At 44.1% G+C, this 12559-nt stretch overlaps 1 protein-coding gene across 1 annotated transcript in view; it reads right to left on the bottom strand.

Moving 5' to 3' along the window:
* Positions 1-11387: 11387 nt before the first annotated feature.
* ITFG2 (integrin alpha FG-GAP repeat containing 2) overlaps positions 11388-12559 on the bottom strand; it is a 13441-nt gene continuing 12269 nt past the window's right edge. The window contains exon 12 of the mRNA XM_085217976.1: positions 11388-11422. Coding sequence (XP_085074102.1) covers positions 11388-11422 — 35 coding nt within the window. The remainder of the gene's footprint in view (positions 11423-12559) is intronic.

Here is a 12559-nt window from a genome sequence, read left to right as displayed (position 1 = left end):
AAGAGTTTCAAAAGATCTTAGGCCCAGTGATGTATTGCAGTGATTTGCCAAAAGAGACATTGGTTGCTCCACCAGAGAAGAGTTTCAAGAGGGGAAATATCCCATTCTTGAAGATGCCTGGTACACGGATTGGTCCAGCAAGAGCAATCTGAGTAGATGAAGAGCAGTAGCATACCATCCATCAACTGAAACAATCTGCTTCGAAGAGAGATGGTCAGAGTAGCCAATGGGCGGAACTGTGAGGTGTGTGGATGGTCATAACCGAAGAACCTGGTGATGGTATCCTGAACATCTGCACAGATATAACTGTTGAGTCATGGCCTGAACCACTGATTGAGCACCTGGGAAAAGGGCCCAGTCAGCCCTGAGAGCACAGGTGAAGGCAATTCACCTGTGTAATTGGAAGGGGTGGAGCCTGGTTCCACCTCTTAGACCTTATTTAAGGTCTGCCACTGTGGAAGAATCCCTGGGGATCCCTCCCTTGTGGAGTTTTTCCTCTGACTAGATCTTCAGAGATGGGTGAGCACCTTTTCTTTCCCTTTGTAATACCATCCCATCTGTGTTAGTCCCTTTGCTGTTATACTCCTCTGTATCGCCCTTCCACTGTGTTAATCTTTTTGATTGTAACACGTGTTGCTGAGCTGTCTCCAAGCTGGACATGTGTGTTCTTTGTGCTGGACTTCAGTCCAGGCTGCTAGTTTCCCAGAAGACATAATAAGTGCATGGTGCTGCATCTTTGCTGGGGCAATCTCAGACATGGGCATAGATAGGGAGAACTCATTTAGAGCAGCTATGTGAAAAAAGACATGGGGCTTCTGGTGGATTAAAAACGTTAATGCAAGTCAGCAGAGTGTGCTTGCAAACTGGAAGGCTAACCATAGCTAACCATAGGCTGGGCTAGATCAAAAGAGTGACCAGCAGGGAGAGGTGGGGGGTGATTGTTTCCCTCTGTCCTCATCAAGCACTATTTAGAGTACTGCATCCAAATTTGGGGCCCCCAGTGCAAGAAAGATGGAATTTGTTGAAGTGTGTTCAGAAGAGGGCCATGAAGATGATCAGAGAGCTAAAGCCAGCTATACTATGAAGACAGGCTAAGGGAGCTGGGCCTCTGTCTCAATCCAATTTATGGGAGGTAGAGGAGGTTCTTTGATATGTGTATGCCTGATGTGAGATTAAGAAACGATTCAAATGTTGGTCTGACCAGTTTATTACAAATCCTCAAGTCGTTCAGGGAGATGGAAAAGGGAAGAACAACGATTAAAAATATAAGAAATAGAAGCAAGGAGTCTTTGTAGGAAACAAGAGGGAGATTGGACCACCATGGGTCCAATGTGGTTCATAGTTCAGTTGTTGACCTTCAGCAGTGGTGGGTTGTCAGGCATTGTTTTGTTGATGATGACAGTGACCATGGCAATAACTTCCAATGGCAGTACAAACTTATTTATAAGACCAGAATGGTTGAGTCAGCTCTTTTTGGAGTAACAACTTCTGGCTTTTGAATCTCACAGGAACTCCTTTAGTTCCCATCTCCCTGGCCTTGCCAGTGGATAAGAGGGAGTATGGAGGCATCAACTTGAATCTTGCCTTCACAGGATACAATGGTATCATCTCCCAATCTCCCATAGCAAGCTGGTCGCATGCCAGATCTTCCGACAGTAAATAGTCCTGAGCACTCCCTTCTAAAGGCAAACAGTTCCAAAGACATGCTTTCAAATGTAAAATTGTCCACATGGTAATGTTGATTGCCACACCCACCTCTCACCTTCTAGATAAGTCAGTCTTATCACAAGAAATATCTCAGGAAGCAAGCTTTGAACCAAAAAACAAAGAAGGGTTCTCACAGCCTCTTCAGCCTGGAGTAGAGAGAAGGCTCTAGGAAAGCCCTACTGTAGCCTTTCTGTGTTTAAAGGGAGCCTATAAACAAGATGGAGACTGGCATTTTACACAGGTAGTGATAGGATAAGGGGAAGCAATTTTAAATCTCCCCTCTTCTAGTTTAGGTTAGATGTTAGGAAGAAGTTCTTTACTAAAAGGGTGGTAAGGCACTGAAACAGATTGCCTAGAGAAGTTGTGGCTGCCCCATTCCTGAAAGTTTTCAAGGCCAGATTGGATGGGGCTCTGGCCAGCCTGATCTAGGGGGTAGCAACTCTACCTGTGGCAGGGTGGTTGTAATTGGATGGTCGTTAAGGTCCCTTCAAACTCTATGCATTTATGAGTTTAGGAATGTATGCTTGGGGCCATGACATTTTTGTAGTTGTAGCCTGGTCAAGACTACTTGCAGCTATCTCTTTTTGCACAGCTGCATTTGCTCAGTGTTTGCCAGACAACAAAATTCTAGTAGTTCTGAAAGTATCACAGAAATGTGGTCTGGGTAAAGGTGAGAAGTCTTACCTTAATCTGAGTGTTTGATTCCCACTAATGCCCTAGAAAAATATTCTTACTTTCTTTAGATCTAGAAGCGAAGTTGTTGTTATTTTTTGATGAATATGGTGAATTTACTGGGTAGGTTCCTGGCAGGCAGAAAATGAAGGGTCATGTCTTGTCTTGTGGTAAAGCTTGAATAACTTTCTAGTAGTTACTTTAAGCAAAAAGAGTTGACCAGTTTCTTTGGATTAAGAAAAGTTTCAGGTGAGGTTTATTTATGGGAGGTGCTGGGTTATATTATTCCTTGTGCAGCACAGGTAACTGGAAAACAGTTCATGAGGAAGAGACCTTTGGCCTCTCTGGAGCTCTTCACATCCTCATGTCCTTCTTCGCAGTGGGGCCTACTAGTGGTAGTGTGTTGCATTGTAGCATAGCTCTATGTTCAACATAAATCCTCCCTTCCCTTCTGAATTCACTAGGAACAGAACAGTCTTCCACTTCCCCTGGGTCTACAGGACAGAAAAGTTATCTGTGACAGTCTAGAGAAAAGAATGCTGGGGGAATGCCTTACAGCTTAACATCATAGAATCACCAAGGTTGGAAAAGACCTCAAGATATCCAGTCCAACCATCCACGTACCACCAGTATTTTCCTGCTAAACCGTATCCCTTAGTATAACATTTAAATGTTATACTACATTAATTATACTACACTTCCCTGTTATACTAAACTAACAGGGAAGATATTTTTCTTGATATCCACCCTGAACCTCCCATGGTCCAACTTGAAACCCTTCTCTCTATTTCTACTGCTAGTTGTACTGGAGAAGAGGCTGATCCCCACCCTGCCCCAACCTCATTTCAGGTAGCTGTAGAGAGCTATAAGGTCTCCCTGAGCCTCCTCCAGACTAGACAATCCCAGTTCCCTCAGCCATTCCTCATAAGACTTGTGCCCCAGACCCTGTGCCAGCTTTGTTGCCCTTCTCTGGGCGTACTCCAGGGCCTTCGCTGGTGGGGTGGATGTGGGGGAGAACAGTGGATGTAGTCTACTTTGATTTTTAGCAAGGTATTTGATACTGTTTCCCACAACATCCTTATAGCACAGCTGAGGAGGTGCGCGATAGATGAGTGGATAGTAAGCAGAGTTCAGAGGGTTGTGAGTGGCAGTGCAGAGTCCAGTTAGAGGCCTGTATTCTAGCAGCAGAAGCCTTCTGGAGCCTTCTCTTTTCCGAGTTAAACAAGCTCAGTTCTATCAACCTTTCTTCATAGGAGAGGTGCTCCAGCCCTCTGATCCTCTTAGTGGTCCTCCTTTGGACCTGCTCCAAGAGCTCCACATCCTTCTTGTACTGGGGGCCTCAGGGTTGGACACAGTACTCCAGATGGGGCCTCACAAGAGCTGAGTAGAGGAGGACAGTCTCCTCCCTTTCCCTGCTGGCCACCTCTTTTTTAAGGCAGCCCAGAACATAGTTGGCCTTCTAGGCTCATGTCTAGCTTCTCATCCACCAATTCTGCGTTCTGTGATTTAAAGACCCCACTCACAGCTGCTCAGTAACTATTCCTACTACAGCTACACTATATATATTGCAAGCATGGACTTCAAGCTATAATAGAATTTTCTTGCTGTGTATAGACTCCAGAAGAAACGGAGATGAAGACACGTGCATTAGAAGACATGAAACAAAAGCAAACAGAACACACAGACATATATACAAAATAAAAATAAGTATGAGCTTTATTGATGGAGGAACAGAATCTGAACCTGAAGTGATCCATCCTCTTAAAACAGCATAAAACTGCTGAGCTCTGGAAGGGTGCTAACATGTTTTAATGAATGATAGAATCACCAGAGTTGGAAAAGACCTCTGAGATCATCCAGTCTAATCATCCACCTACCACCCATATTTTCCCACTAAACTATGTTCCTTAGTACCACATCTAAATATTTCTTGAACACCTTCAGAGACGGTGTCTCTAGGCCTATGAAATATATTGGGTACTGTCTTGCTCTGATTTATAGGAGGGAGATGAGGTTCTTTTAATATTATATACCTGGCATGAGATTAAGAAACAATGGTTCAGATGTTGGTCTGACCAGTTTATTACAAATCTTAATTAGGAAGATGGGGAAAGGGAGGACGGACACTATTATGAATTAGGGTAATGGGGAAGGGAAGAGGGACGATAGAAAAGAAGAAGCAAGGAGTCTCTATAGGAAGCAAGAGGGAGATAGTCACCACCCTGGATCCAGCGTGGTTCATAGTTCAGTCACTGATCTTCAGCACTGGTGGGTTGTCGGGCATTGTTGTTCTGTTGATGACGACGATGGCAACGACGGCGACGATGATGGCCCCTTTTCAATGCTTTCAAAGTGGTCGAGTCAGCTCTCCTTGGAGTGGCAGCTTCTGGCTCTGGGATCTCAGCAGAAACTCCTTTGTTCCCACCTTCCGGGCCTTGCCAGCAGATAAGAGGGAGCAGGGATGCCAATCTGCATCCTGTTTTTCACAGGACACGATGGTATCATTCCCCAATTTTCCCATACTAAGCTGGAGCTATTTAATCACAGGCCAGATCTTCCACCAGTAAACACTCCTGAGCACTCTCTTCCGGAGGCAAGCAGCTTTCAAATGTTCCCAAAGTGATATCGATTGTCACACAGTAGCACCCCTTATTTGGCTCCTCAACAAATCAATCAGAGTCTTATCACAAGAAATACCCCAGGAAGCAAGCTTTGAGCCAAAAAACAAAGAAGGATTCTCACAGGTACTTGTTACGTTATCTGAACACTAGATTCTCAGTCTAGAGACAGTTTTAGATCACTTCCAATGTGTGCACCAATAGAAGGAGATGATAGACCCTTCTACTAGGATAAGGAGCACACTTGTATACATTAAGATTTAGTTTAGAAAGTGATACAGAAAGAAGTGGCTCACCCTTTCCAAAGGCTCATGGAGTCTTGAGGAGGACACAGTTTCCAAATAGACATGCCATTCCCTAGCTGCTAAGTCTTACATGAAAGTGAGGAGGTGTGGACCAGGTCACTCAGGTGCACTGCTTGCTCCCTTGGTTAGCCACACCCTCTCACCTGGTGCTCAATCATTGGTTCAGACTGTGAACTAGCAAATCCAATACACAAGGTAATAGTTATGTTCATGCTAATAGTCGAGAAAATCACATTGTAGGATGTAGTAGTTATTGAAAGTAAGCTTAATTTTCAAACTGCTGTTATCTATAGCTGTGTGTCCATATCCAGGCTTCAGCCCCTCTGAGCACAAGAAGATCAATCAGCAGTCTGTGATTGAAGCAGACTGAAGAGACATTCACTGAATAAGTTTGTTGTTTATATCTTGCAGCCTTTTTACTGAGCCTTGTGCTTTCAGAATGTAGGGGAGTGCAGTGCTCCCTGTTTCTTCTAGCCTGTCTGCAAGCATGCCTGGATTGTTAGCAAGTGAGACTAGGGAATGCATGTTCAGTTTAACCTGTAACAATGTGATACCACCTGCTGCTGAACCTCTTACTGCAGGGCTTCTGGTAGTCCTTGGTCCTGTCCGTCTTCTCCAGGGACCAGCTGGGATCCAGGCAGTTGGGAGGGGTGGAATGTTGGCAAGCAGCTAAGATCTGGCTAGCACTGAAGAAGCGCTCTCTGTAAGGAAATCATGGCTGGTATCTGTAATTGAGAACATGGTGATTCTTGGGTTGGCTGCCTGTGGCGATTTCCACTGGGCAAGGGATGCTGGTGTCTGAAGGAAGCATGCCAGGGAGTGTGGTTTAGGGACTGGACCTCGGTGTAGAACAAGCCATAAAACAGAACTGCAGTAATGGAAGGTGTCCTCAGCAACATCTTGAACCTGCCCTCATTCCCACAGCCATCATAACTTAACCATTCAAACACTTTCATGAACAATATAAAACTATCTCTGGTCAAGTTTACAGAAGCGTGGTTTAAACATTTTTATTACATCTCTCTTGACAGTTAGGCCATTATATCTTCCAAATACAGAAATTTTCTGCTCTCCTGATGACCTGTGCACCTTATTACTTTTGTGCAGAGATAGTGTAATGTAGGTACAATCAATGGGTGTACAATTGTACAATCAATAGGTGTACAATCAATAGGTATACAGAGGTTAGACTTAGTAAGATTATGACAGTGGAAAAATAATCAAAATCAATGGAAATGCTCACCAGTGTCATAGGCTTAGCAGTAAACACCACAAGGAGTGATCTCCAGAAAAAGATCTTACTGAGTGGCAGTCAGCACTTAAATGGGATCTTGGTGAGGTGGAGCCAGGCTCCACCCCGTCCGGTAGCACAGGTGAATTGTCTTCACCTGTGCTGCTGTGGCTGACTCATTGCTTGTCTCAGGTGGTCAATCAGATGTTCAGGCTGTGAACAGTTCCCATACAGTAGGTCATGGAAAGGAGATATCCCAGGGCAAGCACATACCTCCTCATGTGTTCTGCCAGTGTATACATTGCATGTATATGTCTTGTCTTTTAAGTTTGACCCTTAGGAACTGTTTGTTTGTTTGTTTTTTTGTCCTGAAGTGACATCTAAGCAATGTCCATGGTGCATGGTGTTATGAAAACTTCTTTCAGAAATATATGGAGACTCTAAATCAGTAGTGCTACAAAAACAGTTTCTTTGGTTAGTTAGAAGGACAAGGAATTGACTTCTATGGAGCAGTAGTGAAAAACTAGAAGAGGGATAGGAGAGCATTTCCTTTGAAGAACATAAAATATGGGGCTAGAGATTAGGCATGTAAAACTACATGTCTGGCCCATAGTTAGGGGCTGATGTTATTAATATCTAAGCTGAAGTCAATATCATGGGTACATCTGCAAAGTATGTTTTGAAACCACTGCTGCATATTTATCTTTTTATATATACAGAAGAACATAAAAAGTCCTTAAATAATGTATTCCATACAGAATTAGTGTTTCTATACATAGTGAACCTGCCCTGAGTAGCCTTATGTAACATCAGAAGCAGCCCTGCTTCAAGAAAGGGTAGTGAGATACCTCTCACCTGAATGGTTTCACAATACAACTTTTGCACTGGCGTATGCTGAGGTGGGTCCTGTGATAGACCAGCTGAGTCAGATGAGATGTCTGACACGGAGGTTTGGTAGGCTGTGGGGTGTGTGAGAACTGACAGCAGTCTTTCAGCTCAGAAAGGACAGCAGACACACTTGTTGTGCAAGGGCCAGCATAGTGTGCTGGAGCTCCTTCCTGGTCTTAAAATGCTAAATACACAAATAAATGCAATCTGGATACAGAGTCCAAAAGACATGAGCCGCAGTGCTGCAAGCCAGCTTGAGTCAGCAAAGAGCACTTTGCTTTCTGCATCAGCCCCAGCCAGCAGCACCAGGGCCTGCAGGGATTCAGAAAAAGAAGGGAAGGGAAAGGCTTTTTCCCCGAGTCCACACTGGCTTCCATGCTGGCGGCTGGCGTATGGAGTGCTGTGTATCTGTCATCCTTCAAATGTGCCAATGCTGACTTCAGTGCCCTAACATGTAATAAGTAGGTGATGCAGGCACCTGGAGGGAAAGAAAAAGTGCTTTTCTCCATCTGAGAAAAGTGCCATCTCCATCTGTTTTGCCATCTGTGTCATGAGGAGACTCTTCCACATGGTTGAACCCTAAAGCTACAGTGCTGAGTGCCTGGCATTAAAAATTCTCCAGTGTCTTTCAATGATTGGATGTTGCGAGCTCACAGCAGTGTCATAGAGTCATAGAATCATAGAATGGCATGGGTAGAAAAGGACCATAATGATCATCTAGTTTCAACCTGCCTGCCATGGACAGCCACCAACCATTAGACCAGGCTGCCCAGAGCCGCATCCAGCCTGGCCTTGAATCCATCCAGGGATGTGGCATCCACAACCTCCTTGGGCAACCTGTTCCAGTGCTTCACCACCCTCTGAGTAAAAAACTTCCTCCTAATATTTAACCTAAACCTCCCCTGTCTCAGTTTAAAATCATTCCCTCTTGTCCTTTCACTATCCACACTTGTATATACAGCCATTCCCCCTCCTATTTATACACTTCCTTCAAGTATTGAAAGGCCACAATGAGGTCCCCCAGAGCCTTCTCTTTTCTAAGCTAACCAAACCCATTTCCCTCAACTTTTTTTCATAGGAGAGGTGCTCCAGCCCTCTGACCATCTCAGTGGTCCTACTCTGGACACGTTCCAAGAGCTCTGCATCTTTCTTGTACTGGGGGCCCCAGACCTGGATGCAGTACTCCAGATGGGGTCTCACAAGAGCTGTGTAGAAGGGAACAATCATCTCCCTCTCCCTGCTGGCCACCCCTTTTTTAATGCAGTCCTGGATATAATTGGCCTTCCGGGCTGCAAGCACACACTGCTGGCTTATGTCCAGCTTCTTGTTTGTTAGGACCCATAAGTCCTTCTCCACAGGGCTGCTCTCATGGGGTTCTTTACCCCGGGAGTCTGTATAAATACCTGGGGTTGCTCCGGCCCAAGTGCAGCACCTTGCATTTGGCCTTGTTGAATGTCTTTAGGTTCACATGGGCCCACTTCTCCAGTCCGTCTAGGTCCCTCTGGATGGCTTTCCTTCCCTCCAGTGTATCGACTGCACCACTCAGCTTGGTGTCATCTGCAAACTTGCTGAGGGTGCATTCGATGTCCATCTGGAATGGCTACACACTCAGTTCAGCTTTCGCTAGTTGTTGCCAGAGGGAATTTTTATTTCCCCATCCTGACTGGGTGTGTAAGACAGTTAGTACCAAAGCTGCTATGTCTACAGTTATTCTGTATTCTATAAGCCCTGCTGCTGGCCTGCAAAAACATAGCATGAAAGGATAGAGAAAGGAAAAGAAATAGAAGCTCCAAATGGCTTGCTTGGCCTTCCTGGCTATGGGATGCTGCTAAGATACATGGAAAGTGTCAGCACATTTATAATCTTAGTGATAAATCTTACCTTGAGGGTAAAAGCAGGGTGATGATGCAATGATGATGCAATGCCAAGGCAAGCTCTGCAGGGCCAGTGAGATTTGTGCTACTGTTCCAGTGCCACCTGGTGAGACAGTCTAACCAATGCAGCCGTTCTTCAGATCTCCCTCTCTGAAAAGGATTTACTGCATTCCTCTACTGTGGATGAAGAGCGTGTGAGGACAAGGAGGAATTTGGGCTGAGATCAGAGTGGCCCTAAGTTTATAACATGGATATGGGGAAACTTACCTGATTGCCCTCGTACTTGCTTGGTGATTGTGGTGGTTTTCCATTTTTCTACTTTCCGTTCTATGCACCCTTCCTTTTGAAAGAGGGAGATAAAGTGCATTCCATTTCACAGGTCAGAGATGTAGCCAAACTGAATTCAAGGTTGTTGAGCTCTGTGCAATTTCAGACAGCACTAACAACGAAACATAGAGAGTTATTTCTGTGGGAAGGTATTATGTGGCCACAGCTTGCTCATGTATATGCAGTGTGGTCACTCTAAGAAACTAAATTTCACACCCCTGTTTCTGAAAGAGGCCACTGAGTCTGACCAGGACTTGGATTTGGCCCAGTTTCGAATCAGATGGGCAGCTGTGGCAAGCAACTGCAATATCTGGATCTGGTCTCCCACAGCTTCTGCCCTCAAGACTTATTCTGATCCAAAAGAGGAGCAGGATGAAGATGCAGTTTTTCCATTAAAGGCATAACATAAAGCTGTGAGATAACACGTGATCATGTCATCTGTTGGCACTGGTTGGATAATTTGTTAATTTATTTCCTAACGGTAAATAAATGAAATATATCCTTTCCTTTCTGAAAAATAATCTATGGAAAGAAGTGTGTTGAAGCTTCTTGTCTATTTGAACATTCCCTACATATAGCTCTTCATGCTTTTATCCCAAAACTACGTATATCTGTTGGATTTCAGAAGGCTGTCATCATAGGTGATGTATTTCCCTTTCCCCTGCTGACTGAGTTTGAACTCCCTCAACTCAGATAGCTTTGAGACATACTTCAATTCTGCTTGAAATCCTCTCTAAAACTTGGAAGGAACTGGGGTGGGTGTGCTGAGGAATGCACAAATCATTTTGTGGAAGAATTTCTCTTTCTCATCTATTCTACTTTTCCTTCACTGTGACCTGCATAGTACTGTAACTGTAGTGTTTTAGAGAGCTGCTGGACTAGAATATCACTTTAGATGGTTCCAGTAAAGATAAAATGTGTTTCTTCTGCCTCAGACCTGACTGATGATGTGCTACTACCTGCTAGAAATTAGTGTGGCCTTCCAGTTTTACTTCTGTTTTACTCTTCCCACTGTGTACTGAAGTCTCTCTTCGTCACTTTCAACTCAGTTCTTCATTCCTGTATGCTTGAATTTCCTTTTCTCTGAGTTCTCACAGCTCCATAATCCATTTCTTTCTAGGTCTTCTAGTACCGCCTTACTGTAACGTGGTTTGCCTTCTGTACCATGGTAATCCTTCCATTAGCAAGGAATTATACGGAAAAGAACAGGCGAACGCAGCTGATCAACCCATGGCTCTAAGACTGGTGTCACAGATACAATTTTGGGTTTCTCAGTCATGGGATGCTCTATACAACACCAGGTATGCTGACACCTTAATGGGATGCACCTTTCTCAGAGGGAGGAAATAATTTTTGTTTGGAGGTTAACTGAGCTGATTGGTAGAACTTTAAATTAGATTTGCAGGGATAAAAATGCTTACTAGTGTTAAGTTTACCACTGGCAAGCCAAAATTTGAGAGACTGTATCCTAGTGAATTCCTTCAGTCTCCTCTGTGGGGACATCTTCTTTCAACTTTTAACTGATGATCAGAAAACCTTAGAATAGGACTCATGCCTACATTCAGTAAATTCTAGTAAAAAAAAACTTTGAATCTCTCAACCATGGTCATGCACAGAAACGAAGACTGTAAGTTAGTGTAATTGGGATAGTACCAATGTAACTGGTTGTCCCAGTTGCAATGGCTGATACAAATCTTAGTGAGCTGTACCATGGATAGAGAGAGAGGCATGTCCTAGCACTAAAAGGGAAGAAATTAAAATATTTTTAGATGTGGTCTGGAAGGTTTTTATCTAGTAATTCTAGAAGAGAATAAAAGGTCCTTGAGGAGAGACATACAGGGAACAAAGACAAAATGTTGCATAGAGAAATTTGGAGAAGGTGCGTAAGTAATACTGGTGTGAGGGAAGTGAAGTAGGATGAACTTGAGAAAAATGCTAAGAAAGACAAAGATTCTGTAAGGAAGGGATATTGCATAACAAAGAAGGGCTAGACTGTAAGTAGCTCAGAGGATGAAGAATGAATGGGAAACCTGAGGGTTCTTTTTTGGTTCTGAATAGATTTAGAAACACTGAAGAACTTAGGTCCAGTGCACTAGAATTTCTCTAGGACAGATAAATCAGAAGTAATAGATTAAAAAAAAAAGGAACTAAAAAATAATAGTGAAGAAAAGCAAAAAGTCATCAGAGAATCACAAATAGGGGTTGGAAGGGACCTCCAGAGATCATCTACGTAGATAGATATCCAGACAGATCTTGAATGTATCCAGAGAAGGAGACTCTGCAACCCCTCTAGGAAGCCTATTCCAGTGCCGCGTCACTCAGTGAAGTCACAGTGAAGTTCTTCTTTGTATTAGTACGGAACTTCCTGTGTTCCAGTTTCTGCCCATTGTTCTGTTGTTGCTTGCCACCGAAAAGAGTCTGCCCCTATCAACTTGACTCCCATCCTTTAGATATTTACAAACAGTTATGAGATCCCCTCTCAACTTCTCTTTGCTAGACTGAAGAGTCCCAGGTCTCTCAGCCTTTCTTTGTATGAGTGGTGCTCCAGGCCCTTAATCTTCTTTGTTGATCTCTGCTGGAATCTTCGTAGGAGGTCCCTGTCTTTTCTGAACGGGAGAGCCCAGTACTCCAGGGATGACCTCACCAGGGCAAAGCAGAGGTAGAGGATCACCTCCCTCAACCTGCTGGACATATTCCTTTTAATGCACCCCAGGATACTATTGGTCTTTTTGGCCACCTGGGCACACTGCTGGCTCATGGCCAACCTGTTGTCCACCAGGATACCCAGGTCTTTCTTTGCAAAGCTTCTCTCCAGCAGGTCAGCTCCTAACATGTACCGATGCATGTGGTTATTCCTTCCAGGTGCAAGACTCTATGCTTGATCACAAACATCATAACTTTCCTCTCTGCCCATCTCTCTAGCCTGGCCAAGTCTTG

The sequence above is a fragment of the Meleagris gallopavo genome, chromosome 1, assembly GCF_905368555.1.
Source record: "Meleagris gallopavo chromosome 1, MGAL_WU_HG_1.1, whole genome shotgun sequence".
In the NCBI taxonomy this organism is placed as follows: domain Eukaryota; kingdom Metazoa; phylum Chordata; class Aves; order Galliformes; family Phasianidae; genus Meleagris; species Meleagris gallopavo.
This window is presented reverse-complemented; position numbering and strand designations above follow the sequence as displayed.